General features: G+C 33.3%; 1 protein-coding gene across 2 annotated transcripts; it reads right to left on the bottom strand.

Annotated features, from left to right (window-relative positions):
* Positions 1 to 4,861: 4,861 nt before the first annotated feature.
* Positions 4,862 to 15,049, bottom strand: slc38a11 (solute carrier family 38 member 11). 2 transcript variants are annotated; one of them, XM_051119207.1, is made up of 12 exons: positions 14,925 to 15,049; positions 14,714 to 14,834; positions 13,724 to 13,798; positions 12,042 to 12,176; positions 11,863 to 11,928; positions 11,312 to 11,418; positions 8,293 to 8,372; positions 7,456 to 7,526; positions 7,220 to 7,381; positions 6,996 to 7,144; positions 5,323 to 5,454; positions 4,862 to 5,226 (listed from the first exon to the last, which is right to left on the bottom strand). In XM_051119207.1, exons 1-12 carry the CDS (start codon positions 15,015 to 15,017, stop codon positions 4,939 to 4,941), a joined length of 1,479 nt encoding a protein of 492 aa, XP_050975164.1. In that variant the 5' UTR covers positions 15,018 to 15,049; the 3' UTR covers positions 4,862 to 4,938. The 2 variants fall into 2 exon arrangements, with proteins under 2 accessions (XP_050975164.1, XP_050975165.1); XM_051119208.1 differs by having other exon boundaries at positions 6,996 to 7,108.
* Positions 15,050 to 16,872: the final 1,823 nt, after the last annotated feature.

Below are 16,872 nucleotides of genomic sequence, written 5' to 3'. Positions count from 1 at the left end.
AGACCCTTTTTTAAAACGTATCTCCTCCTAGAGCTTTTAAGCTACAGCCACCAAGCTCGGCCCAGACCTTCAGACTGGTCTGATTCGGTGTGCTGTATCTTTTCTAACTGATCCGGCTTACGGTTTTCGTAAACCAGACTGTCAAAACCACCAAAAAACCCATAGACTTACACTGACGGAATGTTCAAATGAGCAACACTCTTCAAACTCCAACTGTCAAAATTCGAATCTAAACTCCAAGAATCCTTTGAGACTAAATTAAGCTTCACTTCTATGTACTATTACTAATCCATTTAGACTCACTCAAACTCATCTAATATTTCTAATCTATTTAAATCATGTTAGCAGTATGCTAATCATGCTAATTATGCCAGAACATGCTAGTAACGTTAATCATGCTAGAAACATGCTAATAACTTGCTAATCATGCTATAATTATGCTAGCAACATGCTAATCATGCTAGAAACATGCTAACAACTTGCTAATCATGCTAGAATCATGCTAGTAACATGCTAATCATGTTAGAAACATGCTAGTAACATGCTAGTAACATGTTAAACATGCTAGCAACATGCTAATAACTTGCTAATCATGGTAACAACATGATAGTAACACCCTAGCAACCACCCCAGGTACCCTAGCAACCACCTAGCAACACCTTAGCAACCACCCCGGGTACCCTAGCAACCGCATAGCAACACTCTAGCAAACACCCTGAGTACCCTAGCAACCGCCTAACAACAACTTAGTAACCATCCCAGGAAGCATAGCAACCGCATAGCAACACCCTAGCAACCACCCTGAGTACCTTAGCAACCACCTAACAACACCTTAGCAACCACCCCAGGTAGCATAGCAACCACCTAGCAACTTAAATAGCAACCACCCTGAGTACTCTAGCAACCGCTTAGCAACACCTTAGCAACCAGCCTGAGTACCCTAGCAACCGCCTAGCAACACCCTAGCAACCGCCCTGGATACCCTAGCAACCACCTAGCAACACCCTAACAACCACACTGAGTACCCTAGAAACTGCCTAGCAACACCTTAGCAACCACCCCGGGTACCCTAGCAACCACATAGTAACACTCTAGCAACCACCCTGAGTACCCTAGCAACTGCCTAGCAACACCTTAGCAACCGCCCTAGCAACCACCCTGGATACCCTAGCAACCACCCCAGGTACACTAGCAACCACCCTGAGGAACCTAGCAACCACACAGCAACACCATATCTATCTGTTTTTCTAATATACTGTATTGCCTTCAAAACATTCAGACTTTAATCTTTCAAACTATTTTAAACTGAAAACAGTCAAACTTAAAACTTTTAAAACTTTCTGGCTAGGCTTTTTCAAGCCAGCTTAAAGTTTGTCTTTACTAATCATGCTAGAATCATGCTAGAATCATGCTAGTAACATGCTAATCATGTTAGAAACATGCTAGTAACATGTTAAACATGCTAGCAACATGCTAATAACTTGCTAATCATGGTAACAACATGATAGTAACACCATAGCAATCACCCTGAGTACCCTAGCAACCGCCTAGCAACACCTTAGCAACCACCCCGGGTACCCTAGCAACCACATAGTAACACTCTAGCAACCACCCTGAGTACCCTAGCAACTGCCTAGCAACACCTTAGCAACCGCCCTAGCAACCACCCTGAGGAACCTAGCAACCACACAGCAACACCCTATCTATCTGTTTTTCTAATAGACTGTATTGCCTTCAAAACATTCAGACTTTAATCTTTCAAACTATTTTAAACTGAAAAATATTTTAAACTGAAAACAGTCAAACTTAAGTTAAAACTTTAAAAACTTTCTGGCTAGGCTTTTTCAAGCCAACTTAAAGTTTGTCTACGAACTTTACTATCTAGTTTCATCTGTTGTCTGTAGTGACGCACTCCTCGAATACATGAGCAAAATGGCATCAAAATAACATTACACGGCAAACTTCGTTTGGAGTATCGCGCTATTCTGAGTTAAAACTTCTCTTTAGACGTGTATCTAATTTTTGGTTGACGTCAAGTTTCAATTTAATCAGTTATGAGTCTCAAATCATTTTGTTTGCGAGTCAATTCTCGTGTTTTCATCTCCGGTTAACTACAGCATGCCACAATAACTAGGTTAGTTCGACCAATTAAATTGAGCCCAGCAACAAAGCATCATGGGAGGATTTCCTTTCCTTTTTCTGAAAGTTGTAAGTATTTTCACCATACAACTCAAATTAGTTTGATAACATAATGTGTGCATATATACAATACTATGGGATTATTTTTGTGCCAATAAGAATGAACGTAACTTTATAAAACTGAACGTAACTTTCCAAGAAACGATCAAAAATATGCCACTGCAAAAGAAGAAAAACACAATGAAAATGAAAAAATGAACTCAGTCGCACGAAATTAACATGCTCTTCAAATATGCTTCATTCTTTGTTAATGATTTTCAAAGAATCGTTTTCGCGAATCATGGATTCTGAATGCGTTGCCACAGCTTTCGCTTACGCTTCACCAATTTTCGTTTGCTGTTTTGGCACAAACCTCTCGTGGGGGCGGGCTTAACAGCGATCTACTCTGATTGGCTAATGAGCTTTTGATGGACACTTGTTCTCTGACCTGGAAGCACGGACGGTGACGTCAGTGGCGCGCATATTGGAAAGTTGTTGCGGTGTGCAATACGTCGTGCTTTGTTAATAGAAACTATCAGAACTGTTGCACACTGTACATGAATAAAACTTTTATCGATGTTATTGATTAACGTTACTTTAGCAACACAAACTTACTTCAAGCTGCCCTGAGGGACAAGCTGAGGTGGAAGATGATGCCGCTCCGTGTCTCTCCTGGGAGCTCATCTTTAGAAACTAAGAGACGACCGTAGGTGAAATACTAATAACATTAATACTTAATATAAACAAAGCACGACCTATTGCACACCGCAATATGCGCGCCACTGACGTCACCGTCTGTGATTCCAGGTCAGAGAGCAACTGTCCATCAAAAGCTCATTAGCCAATCAGAGTAGATCGCTGTTAAGCCCGCCCCCACGAGAGGTTTGTGCCAAAACAGCAAACGAAAATTTGCGAAGCGTAAGCGAAAGCTGTGGCAACGCATTTAGAATCCATGATTCGCGAAAACGATTCTTTGAAAATCATTAACAAAGAATGAAGCATATTTGAAGAGCATGTTAAATTCGTGCGACTGAGTTCATTTTTTCATTTTCATTGTGTTTTTCTTCTTTTGCAGTGGCATATTTTTGATCATTTCTTGGAAAGTTACGTTCAGTTTTACAAAGTTACGTTCATTCTTATTGGCACAAAAATAATCCCATACAATACAATCTAAAAGCATAATTTGAAAATGGCACACAATATCACACATCATGTCTTATTATATCAACAACAAGCAAACAAACTTGTAAACAAGCAAACAAACTTAAAAAAAAAAAAAAAAACATGTTGGAAATGGTGGAAAATTATAGGACAACAGTAAGATTTTTAATGTTTTTAAAATCTCTTCTGCTCCCCAAGCCTGCATTTATTTGATACAAACAACAAAAACAGTACAATTTTGAAATATTTTTACTATTTAAAATAACTGTTTTCTATCTGAATATATTTTATAGTATAATATATTCCTGTGATCCTTCAGAAATCATTCTAATATTCTGATTTGCTGCTCAAACAACATTATTATTATTATTATTATTATTATTATTATTATTATTATGTTGAAAGCATTCTTTCCCCAAAAAACAAAAATAAATAAAAATTATACTGACTCCAAGCTTTTGAATGGTATAATGTTACAAAAGCTTTTTATTTCAGATAAATGCTGATCTTTTGATCTTTCTATTCATAAAAAATCCTGAATGTGTATTCAACTGTTTTAAATATTGATAATAATAGTAGTAATAATAATAATAATAGTAATAATAATAATTTTGTTTGAGCAGCAAATCAGAATATTAGAATGATTTCTGAAGGATCATGTGACACTGAAGAAGTAATGATGCTGAAAATTCAGCCTTGATCACAGGAATAAATTACATTTTAAAATACATTCAAATAGAAAGCAGTTATTTTAAATAGTAAAAATATTTCACAATATTACTACTTTTGCTGTATTTTGGATCAAATAGGTGCAGTCTTGGTGAGCAGAAGTCTTTAAAAAAACATTACAAATCTTACTGTTCAAAATCTTTTGACTGGTAGTGTATATATATAAAGGTTTTAAAGTTATTGCAAATGTTGTAGAGAATTAATATAAATAAATAAATTAATAAATGTTATAAATACAGATTTTTATAATGGATTTTTAGCCTAAAAGGCATTTAAAATATAAAAGTTAAAAAAAAATGAAAAAGCTTTTTTTAAGGCATGATAAACATGAAAAATATATAACATGAAAAATTGTTTTAAAACTCAACTTCTGGGACATAATAGTGGCTGAAATCAGTACCTACACGTAACTCACATATATGCAGTTTTTCAAAGATTTTGAGCCAATGCACTAGCTTTGCATACAAAAAAGACTTACATTTAGGCCATTTAAGGCCCTCATTTTTTTTCTCCATTCTGTAGATTCAAACTTGCACATCACAGTCAGCTAAAGATTATTAGTGAATAACATAAATTTGGGTCTGTTCCTTACATAAAGCTACTGTATGGACCTATGGGCTCAAAAGACAAGGCAAGTGCAAGGCATATATATCCTTTTGCTTTTACACTTTTATGGTCGTCACCTGAAAATTAGTGGTGGACTAGTATATAAAGGCAAGAGTATAGTTCTAGAAGCTACCTCACATAATTAAAAAACACAATTGTAGGCTCATTTTTATTTAATTTCTTTAATACAACAACTGTCTCAAAAATGTATCACTAGAAAACAGCATATAAAAAGATTCCAGTGAATAATAAAGATAATTTCAGTCAGAAAACGCTATTCTGTGTGGCGTTTATTAACTGCAGCACACTGTTTGGCGAAGTGGTGCTGGGAACGGAGGTGTTGGAGACGCTGCAGTAGAACATCTCTGCTCCGTGTGAACAGTCCTGAGGGAAGAGCACCATCATGATTAAGCCGATTATCATCACACAAACACCCGCCACCAGGATGATGCTGGGAATGAGGTTTTCACCACGAAACCAGCGGCCGTCCGAGAGCTTGAGGAAACAGGCGGCGGGGAAGATGAACATGAGCGGTATAGCACTCAAAACCCCCTGAGAGAGACAGAAACACAACACTTACACACATCTCTGAATGGGACTGACTTTCTGTTTTCTTACTGGTGTTAATGAATCAACAGGAAAACTCACATTAAGTTCCAGTACAATACCCAGACAGTCATAAGACAGCGATATGACAGTCGTCGCCGATACAATCACCAAGGTAATGATGACGTGCATGGTGTTACTGAGCTCGCCTTTAAAAAACACATTGGCGACCACCTGGACGCAATATAGAAAACACCAAGAAAATGACCAACTTTAAAGAAAGTTAATTAAATGCTAGAACAAACATCCTTATGTCAGACTTTACAATGAATCCAAACATTGCGTATGGTCATTAAAAAGTTGGGATGACTGTAATGTCATTGAAGAAGCTCTGAAAAAGTGTCTATAGACTTTGACAATGTAAATGCCTTTTAACTTTAGTAAATAATAAAAAGTGTTAAAATCAGAGTTCTACTTGATATTTTTTAGGGTTATTTTAGTATTATTGAGATGCCATTATTTTTAATTAATATTTTGATACTTTTGTTTTTATTTTTAGATTTTCCATGTAAATTTTAATTCAAGTTTTATTTATTTATTTACATGTTTTCATTTTGTTATGTGTTTTGTTTTGTTACATCATTTTACTACGTCAGCTTAAACTAAATGAAAATGTTTCCTTATTTTATTTTTATTTTAAGTAACACATTTTTTAAGGTTTTAATGTTTAGTTTAATTTCAGTTAACTATAATAACCCTGCTAGGAGCATTCAGTTGATTTGGGATTTATGTTTACAATATTTATTCACATTCACATCAAATTCACATCTGATGATTTGTTTTTGTTGTTATTGTTTTTTATTTTAGTTTAAATTATTTTACCAAATGAAAATGACAAATTTTGCCTTGAAAACTAGCTAAAATAAAATGTAGTAGGTAAATAAAATTTTAATAAATACTTTCCGTAATAGTGCTGTCATTCACATCTAATGATTAAGATTTTTTTCATGTTTTTTTCAATTTTAGTTAGTTTTAGTGATTTTGTTGTGTTTTTGTCTTTTTTTACGCTTTAAAAAATGTTTTTATAGTTTATATTGTTGTTATTTTAGTTTAAATTATTTTACTAAATGAAAAGGACAAATTTTGCCTTGAAAACTAGCTAAAAGAAAATTTAGAAGGTAAATAAAATTATACAATTTGTTTTATATATATATAATTTTATTATCATTATTTTTTTAATGTAGTTAATGTTTTTTTTTAAGTAACATTTTTATGGCTTTAATTATTCCGTTACTATTATAACTCTGCTGAGAGTATTCAGTTAATTTGATATTCATATTTAAAAAATTTATTTTTTATATATCAAAGAATTACTGTCCCTAATACTGCTGTCATTCCTAGTCCTATTTAAGTTTTTTTTTTTATTTTGTTGTGTGTTTTTGTCATTTACGTTTTTTTAAATGTTCAAGTGCATTTTTTACTATAATAACTACTCAGTTACTATAATAACTCTACTAAGAGTTTTCAATTAATTTGGTATTTATTTTTACAAATTTTATTTTTTGTATATTAAAAAATCAGTGTCCCCATTTCCATCAAAACAAGTATTGTAAAGAACTATATAAATGTAGTTATGATATGAAAGGTTGATCAAAGCCATGATCAAAGCTTAATTTTAGGATGTAATAAATGTTTTAACATGTTTGTCAAGCTTTCAAGTAGTCAAAAGTGCCTCTAATGACCCATACTGTATATAAAGGCTTCAATTATCTTACCTCACGGGTTACAAAGCACTCCAGAGGGTAGGTGGTGATTATACTGATGCCGTAGCAGAATCGACCGAATGTAGCCAAGTTATCATTCCTGCAGTAGTTCTCAAATATATCACCTTGGACAAAAAAACACAACAGGAAAACATGCAATTCTTTCAGTGCTGTTTGTACCCTATCCCACAGACGTATCAAAGTAATAAGTGCAGATATTGTAACCTAGTATTTACCTTGTGTATAACCAGTAAAAGTGGCATAACCTGCAGCTGCAAAGACAGCACTGACCAGTACGGCTGAGCCCACAGATATATGTGTGACAAAAGACCAGCTACTCAGTGTAGGCTCCTGCAGCGACCCATAGATCATAAAGCTGTTGTGGTGGCAGATAAAAGCTGAAAAACATCAAATGCATCAACGTTTCAGTTGAAAGTTACTTTCACTGAAATATGCTGAAAGTAAACCTCACCGAAAGACATGACGGCAACTGCCTGAACTGCATTCCACCTTGCAAACACCCATGCATCATCTGACGCAGGTCTGTGGGTGCAATAAAAATGTGATGCAATGTTTTTACAGGGTTTGGGTGTTTTTTAAGAGCAATTAAAGAAAATTTAAGAAACAAATTAAAGAGCTCACAATGTTTCAATGTGTATCTAAATGTCTAAGCACAGAAAACAAGTTTTATTCCCAACTGACTTGTTTTAAACAAACTCATTTTATGTGTTCGTTTTGCATTTCAAGTAAATGTATTTTAATTGATGTTTAGATATTTGTGTTGGAATATGAGACAAAATTGCAGTGCATGCAGCATGTAATGCCATGAGTTTATGAATTTAAGATTTCTACTCCAATTTAAGATCTGTTAAGGCCTTAATTTGTACAGAGGAAATTTTTCAAGACCCGCAGAAACCCTGTTTTTAGCAAGTTTTTGTCAAGAGAACTACATTCTCAAGTCTCAATGATATTTATGTCTATAGAAACTGATTTTTTTTTTATCAGCTAGGTGAAAAATCACACATTCGATCTGGGTTTCACATAGGTTTGCCTTATCATGCATCACAAAATATATGCGTATTGTTTCACTGCGTTGTGTCGCTATATGCATTGGTACACAAAGGCCAAAAATATGATGCAAAGACAAATGAAAAATGAATTCAACCCAGTAAACTGAGCTCGGTGAGGTCATTTCTTAGAAATGAGAGTTTAAGAGAGTAAATCATTATCCTGAGCTGCAGTCGGCAAACATCAGCATATGGTGGATGGTGTGAATGAATGCACACAGACGGAGAGAGAGATTTTATACATCTGTGGTCCTAGTGTCGCTGCTCTCACGACCACTGTGATGAGGATGGCAAGAGTCAAAAGCATGGACAATAAAGATACCTGGAACAGAGGAAGGGAGAGAGTTCATTATTGTCAATTTTAACCCTACTGTATCATATTTGATATGCAAATTTCTAATCAGCATGATATAAACTGCTGAAATACCTGCTGTACACAATCTACTACATGTCATCGGTCATCTGATTGATGGTTTACACTTTTTTCGCAAGTAAAAAGCCTTTTAATTGTAAAAACATCCACCTTCATGTTCAACCTTTACTGAAATCTTTACTGATTTTTCAGTAAAAAGAATAACTTAATGGTTTGTAAACTAGACTGAAGGAACTACTTACTTGATTATTCATACGTACTATTTAGAAAACCCATGTCATCAAACCCATATAATGTTATTTTTATGTGAAGCACAACTATGACCTGGCTTCAAATTCACATTTATTGTGCTTTTTTTGTCTGTTTTAGAGCCTAACATGAATAATCAGACATGGTCACTGTTGTATGAAAAACATAGAAGATACAGGTCTGAAAATAAATAACAGGTAAATGACAGATTTATTGAGTTAAATATCCATTTAACCACAGATCACAAATGATTATATCCTTCTGACTACCAGGGAAAAAAGTTTTGTGATTTTAGTTTTTTTTTTTTATTGCATTACATTGTTTAGAGCATAAGAAAAAAACCCTTAAAAATAGAATTTTTGAAAAATAATATTTTATTCATATGTTATGCTTTAAAAAGTCCTGTTTTTCAAAAAGTAAAAAGACATGAATAGACATAAAATGGCAAACATAGTGGGATATTTGTGACACTGGACCACAAAACCTTATGTTGCACGGGTATATTTGTAGCAATAGCCAAAAATGCATCGGATGGGTCAAATTTATCGATTTTTCTTTTATGACTAAAATCATTAGGATATTAAGTAAAGATCATGTTCCATGAAGATATTTTGTAAATTTCCTACCGTAAGTATATTAAAACTTGATTTTTGATTAGTAATATGCATTGCTATGAAATTCATTTGGCCAACTTTAAAGGCAATTTTCTCAATATTTCGATTTTTTTGCACCCTCAGATTCCAGATTTTCAAATAGTTGAAATAAAATGATTTTGCTAGTAACTTGCAAACCATGCTAGAAACATGCTAACAGCATGCTGATCATGATAAAAACATGCTAGCAACATGCTAATCTTGCTAGAATCATGCTAGTAACTTGCTAATCATGCTCGTAACATGTTAACGACATGCTAATCATGTTAGAATCATGCTAACAACATGCTAGTAACTTGCTAACCATGGTAGTAACATGGTAACAACATGTTAATCATGTTAAAAGCATGCTAACAATATGGTGGTAACTTGCTCATCATGCTAATAACATGCTTACGACAAGCTAATCATGTTAGAAATAGACTAGCAACATGCTAGTAATTTGATAATCATGCTAGAAACATGTTAATGACATGATAATCATGCCAGCAACATGCTAGTAACTGGCTAATTATGTTAGTAACATGTTAATGATGTTAAAATCATGCTAGCCACATACAAATAACTTGCTAATCATGTTAATAACATGCTAACAACATGCTAATCATGCTAGAAACATGCTAGCAACATGCTAACAACATGCTAACAACATGCTTTATCTATCATCCATTTCTATCTATCTATCTATCTATCTATCTATCTCTGACAGACTGTATTGCCTTCAAAACCCTGGTGAAAAGCAGCTAAGGAGCATCTTAAACCAGCAAAGGACCAGCTTAAACCAGCTAAGGAGCATCTTAAACCAGCTAAGGACCAGCATAAACCAGCTAAGGAGCATCTTAAACCAGCAAATGACCAGCATAAACCAGCTAAGGACCAGCATAAACCAGCAAAGGACCAGCTTAAACCAGCTAAGGAGCATCTTAAACCAGCTAAGGACCAGCATAAACCAGCTAAGGAGCATCTTAAACCAGCAAATGACCAGCATAAACCAGCTAAGGACCAGCATAAACCAGCAAAGGACCAGCTTAAACCAGCTAAGGAGCATCTTAAACCAGCAAAGGACCAGCATAAACCAGCTAAGGACCAGCATAAACCAGCAAAGGAGCATCTTAAACCAGCAAAGGACCAAATTAAACCAGCATCAAAACATACCTACCAGCATATCCTGTTTTTTTCACCAGCATTCAAACTCTAACCTATTAAAACTATTTTAAATTTCAAACTATTTCAGACTGAAAACTGTCAAACTTAAAACTTTTTAAAACTTCTTAGACTTTTTAAACTTTTCAAACCTATTAAACTTTTCAAAAATTTTCTGGTCTGGCTTGACAGACTAGCAACATGCTAGTAACTGGCTAATCATGATGGTAACTTGCTCATGACATGCTACTCATGTTAAAATCATGCCAGCCACATGCTAATCACTTTCTAATCATGCTAATAACATGCTAAGGACATGCTAATCATGCTAGAAACATGCTAGCAATTTGCTAATCATGCTAGAAGCATGCTAGCAACATGCTAGTAATTGACTATTCATGCTATTAACATGCTAATGACATGCTAATCATGTTAAAATCATGCCAGAAACATGCTAGTAATTGACTATTCATGCTAGTTACATGGTAACAACATGTTAATCATGTTAAAAGCATGCCAGCAACATGTTAGTAACTTGTTAATCATGCTATTAACATGTTAACAACATGCCAATCATGCTAGAAACAACATGCTTTATCTATCATCTATTTCTATCTATCTATCGATCTATCTATCTATCTAGCTCTGACAGACTGTATTGCCTTCAAAACATTCAAACTAACATTTGGTATCTCTGAAAACCCCTGATGTGCTCTGACAGGACATCCAGACTTAAAACTGTGACATGTAAGGTCTCAGAGAAATTGCTAAAAACTCTATAGCTGGTACTCAGGAGGATATTGGGGAATAAAAGGAAATTGGTAGAAGTTGATAATACTCAACCTTTCCCAGCTTTGCTATATCTCTGTAGAGAGACAGCGGGAGTGTAAACAGAACAGTGGACATCAGAATTACAAAATGTCTCTCTGTAAGAATGTTTCCGGGACCAACTGGAAAATCAAAGAGCACAAATGTCAGATTTCTACTATGTTCACAAAGAAAAAGGTGAGAATATGACATTTAGACCTAAGATTAAAGAATTAAAATGATTCAAATCATGCATTTATTGTACTATAAAAACACACTGTAATTTTTACAACAGAATCATCCACATTTGCATATCATTCATTCCTATGTTGTGTTTAGAAAAATAATAAGGCAGATTCAGATGCTATTATGCAATTAATTAATTCATATGCTGTTTATACAAAAGTCTTAAAGGCACAGCAGCAAAAAGGAATCAGAAAGATGGATGAAAATAGTCATAACTATGCTAAATTCTGATTTTTCAAAGCAAAGCACTTTGCTATCATTTTAAGTAGACCTCTGAGACAAACAGTAAATAAATACTTAAATTAATAAATAAAAATACATGTAAAAAATAACCAGCTCACCTCCTTGGATCCTCATAAATACTTTGGTGAGCGTGTCACCTGTGATGATGTTGTAGCTGATCATTGCTATATGGGACACAATAAAGGCAAAAAAAGAGATCTATTCTTCAAATCTCACTTCACCTTATAGTGTAAGTTCAAACGTGTCACTAGGACAGAAAGCAGATGTCTGTGCTTACCAATGAATGGGTACAGAAACTGTAGAGCTGATACGATCAAATATCCTATCTGGCCGAATGTGCTTTGAACCAAAGACTGATAACTGTGAGTCCCAGACAGATTCCCTCCTCTGATCAGCAGGATAATGGAGTAATCTGCAGGAAGTAAAAACAATGCATTTCTCTATGTATATTTAAAGTTAAAAAAAAAAAAAAAAAAGCACATACACAGTATTGTGTAAAATACTTCATGCATTGGTTATAACAGCAGTGCTATTTATGTTAAAGGTGTATTTCACTTAAAAATGACATGTAACAACATGTAATTTAGCTCCTATTTTCATCTATGAAACAAATGCAAATGCTGGGTGGAATATCTGAGCTGCCTTTTTATAGTGAGGGAAGCATTACAAAATATATTTATGGTGATATATTTCAAAAAGTTGTCCAATATACAGTTGAGGTCAAAAGTTTACATACACCTTGCAGAATCGGCAAAATGTTAATTATTTTACCAAAATAAGAGGGATCATACAAAATGCATGTTATTTTTTATTTAGTACTGACCTGAATAAGATATTTCACATAAAATACGTTTACACATAGTCCACAGGAGAAAATAATAGTTGAATTTATAAAAATGATCTTGTTCAAAAGTTGACATACACTTGATTCTTAATACTGTGTTATTACCTGAATGATCCACAGCCTTTTTTTTTTTTTTTTTTGTTTTGTGATAGTCCCTCGTTTGTCCTGAACAGTTAAACTGCCTGCTGTTCTTCAGAAAAATCCTTCAGGTCCCACAAATTCTGTTTTTTTTTTTCAGCATTTTTGTGTATTTGAACCAGTTCCAACAATGACTGTATGATTCTGAGATCCATTTTTTCACACTGAGGACAACTGAGGGACTCATATGCAACTATTACAGAAGGTTCAAATCCTCACTGATGCTTCAGAAGGAAATACAATGCATTAAGAGCCGGGGGGTGAAAACTTTTGAACAGAATAAAGATGTGTGCATTTTTTCTTATTTTGCCTAAATATCGTATTTTTTAATTTAGTACTGGCCTCCAGAAGCTACTTACATGTTTCCCATACAAAATAAGTTAAATTTACCCTGATAATCAAATTCAAAAAGTTTTCACACCCCAGCTTTTAATGCATGGTTTTTCCTTCTGGAGCATCAGTGAGTGTTTGAACCTTCTGTAATAGTTGCATATGAGTCCCTCAGATGTCCTCAGTGTGAAAAGATGGATCTCAAAATCACGCAGTCACAAAAACACTGAAAAAACAAAGAATTTGTGGGACCTGAAGGATTTTTCAAAAGAACAGTTTAATGTTCAGGACAAACAAGGTACTCATGAACAACTCTCACTAAACAAAAAAACACAGCTGTGGATCATTCAAGTAACAAAACAGTATTATGAATCAAGCGTATGTAAACTTTTTAACAGGGTAATTTTTAAAAATGTAACTATTATTTTCTCTTGTGGACTATATGTAAACATGCATTTAGTATGATCCCTCTTATTCTGCAAGATATATATAAACTTTTGACCTCAACCGTAGGCCATATTTTTCCATATAATTAAATTTTTATGCAAACTGTCACCTAAACTTTATTCTAGGCTATCTTGTATAACCAATGCATGCAAGTATTCTAAGAAATAGTATAACAGCTCATGCACATTTGCAGTGCATACCTGTGATGAAGGCAACCAGAATAAGCAGCAGGAGACCCATTGGGAGACCAGCCTGACTTAAGGAATATGGCAAACCTAGATGAGTTTAACAAAGAAATAAGAAATGCAGAGGACTTGAAATATATAAAAATGTGACAGCTAATCTCAGTCACCCCTACAGAGAAAGATCTGCTGACCAACCTTTATTTCTGATCAGGCAGGTGATAGAGCACAAACATAGCTACTGACAGGAATGCATAAATAAAAATCTATTGCTGTCCAATTATGGAAATTGCTATTCCTATTCAAGAAAAATATGTTTTTTTGTTTTTCCTGCAGCAGAAGCATGTGAACTGACTGAGGCTGTTCTGCAGTCATATGATCATGCACCGCGTGGAATCTAAGCCAGTTCTCATATCTACTGACCTACTAAAATACACACAAATGTGACTAATAAGAAACTAATGAACATAATAGCATGCAAACATCATCAAGTTTGCTTTGACTCGAATAGACTTCATTTTCTATACAGATATTTTATGGACTATATCGTGCTTTAACTATCCTTTCTTAATAAAATAAAAAAAAATAAAATTAAATTAAATTAATTAAATAAATTAAGTAATTAAAGAACAATAAAAAAAAAATCCAAAAATATGAATTGTAAGCCAAGAGTTTGTATATAGTCATCAAAACTATAAAATTGCAGAAATTAAAGTATGGGAATTATGTATGACCAAAAAAAAAGTATTAAACAAATTTATTTTACACTATATTTTCTAGAATAAACTTGACATTCTCTAAACCAACTTCATGAAACACTTATTAAAGGAGTTCACATGTACACTTGATGATGTGTTTCCCTCAACATCCACTTTAACTAATTAACTTTAATAATAATAATAATAGTTTTGTAACTAAATTTACACATACAATTTGCATATATATTTGGTTTAGTGTGTCCAAACTTTTATCTAATATTGCCTTGGAGCATTGACAACAAAATATTACCTATAATTCCAGATCCTATAATGGAATTGATGAAATTAAACGAGGCTGAGGACACTGAACTAGTTCCACTTTTCTCCATGTCCTTATGTGAAGACAACAAATAATTCCTGTCACCCTCCATCTGTAAAGACAAAAACTCACATCAGGATGTCCAATATATCTCAGACTTATGATTACTCATGAATACTCATCAAAACACATGCAAACTCACTTGCTGAACAGTGCTGCTTTTCCCACTTCTGTGGTTCTCCATTAAAAACAACCCTTCTGAGATGTCCTGCTGCACTAGATGGATGTTCCCCATGTCAGTAAAAGTGCTCCACCTGATTCGTTCAGTCCGCCCACAGAATAAAAATACGCCCCTTGCTGCGTTTAAGCATTGGCTGGAGGCTATTTGAAAAGCTGTTTCTACATGAAGAGCTTAATCTGTGTTTGACACACAAAGCCTGTTAAACCGTATTATAGCTGCTGGATGATTTGCTCAACAGTCTCACTTTATTGGGAAATAGTGGCAAGTAACTGAACTAAATACAAATGGAATTACAGAAAATGCACATAGAATAGACAGATAGATAGATAGATAGATAGATAGCTGTTAATGATGAACATCAGGTCTATAAAGACACAAACAGGGATGCAAACAAGCTCTAGTCATATGCCATATGTGCTGTAGTTTAAACAGACACACAAACACATTGGGACACAGTGTTTTTGTCTACTGGACAGATCTTTGTGTCCTGCAGATTGTCTAGTGCTGCTGAGCAACGACCCAATCCCATGACATCTGGATGATCCTTGAAGTGTCCACAATCTTCCTAAATGAGAAAACTAACAATGCACAGTTTAGGTACATCAGTTTTATTCCTGAAGATAAATATCAATTTTTTTTTTTTTTTTTTTGTTGTTGTTGTTTGTTTTGCTTCTCTTTTTTTTTTTATTTTTTTTTTTTTTTTTTTTAGCTTTTTTTTAAAGGAGTTTAATGAATGAGTGGACCAAATAGTGACAGAAAAAGCCAAAACACTTTATGGCAGCCACTATTTTATTTTATATTTTCTTTTCTTCTGTCTGACTGACTGACGTAAATTATTTATTTATTTAATTATTTATTTGACAGTTTCTGCTTAAATATTTCAAGTTGAAATTATTCCTGGAGATATATATTATATATATATATATATCTCTATATATCCATTATGTATATAATGGATGAGTGAACCAAATAGTGAAAGAAAAACAGCCAAAACACTTTCTGGCAGCCACTATTTTTTTTTTTTTTTTTTTCTTTCTTTCTTTCTTTCTTTCTGACTGACAAAGTTTTTATTTTATTATTTATTTATTTATTTGACTGCTTCTTGTTAAATGCTTTAAGTTTAAATTATTCCCTAAAATAAATATGAATTAATTTAATTTAATTTAATTTAATTTAATTATTTAATTTAGGATTATAATGGATGAGTGGACCAAATAGTGAAAGAAAAACAGCCAAAACACTTTCTGGCAGCCACTATTTTTTATTTTATTTTATTTTATTTTATTTTTTTATTTTCTTTCTTTCTGGCTGACAAAGTTTTAATTTTATTATTTATTTATTTATTTATTTGACTGCTTCTGGTTAAATGCTTTAAGTTGAAATTATTCCTGAGAATAAATATGAATTAATTTAATTTAATTATTTAATTTAGGATTATAATGGATGAGTGGACCAAATAGTGAAAGAAAAACAGTGCCAGAAAACATTTTCTGGCAGCCACTATTTTATTTTATTATTATTTTTTGTTTGTTTAATTAATTAATTAATTTTTTGTTTTTTTGTTTTTTATTTTCTTACTTTCTTTCTTTCTGACTGATTGACATAAATGTTATTTGTTCATTTATTTATTCATTCATTCATTCAACTACTTCTGGTTAAATGCTTTGAGTTGAAATTATTCCTGAAGATAAATATCAATTTATTTTAGTATTTTATTTATTTATTTTTAGCATTTTTTAGCCTTTTTTGTTTGTTTGTTTGTTCGTTTTTTAGGACTATAATGAATTAGTGAAAATAGTGAAATAGTGAAAGTAAAACAGCCAAAACACTTTCTGGCAGCCACTATTTTATTTCATTTTATTTCATTTTATTTTGTTTTATTTTATTTTATTATTATTTATTTATTTTA

This window comes from Labeo rohita, chromosome 9, assembly GCF_022985175.1.
Source record: "Labeo rohita strain BAU-BD-2019 chromosome 9, IGBB_LRoh.1.0, whole genome shotgun sequence".
NCBI lineage: Eukaryota > Metazoa > Chordata > Actinopteri > Cypriniformes > Cyprinidae > Labeo > Labeo rohita.
This window is presented reverse-complemented; position numbering and strand designations above follow the sequence as displayed.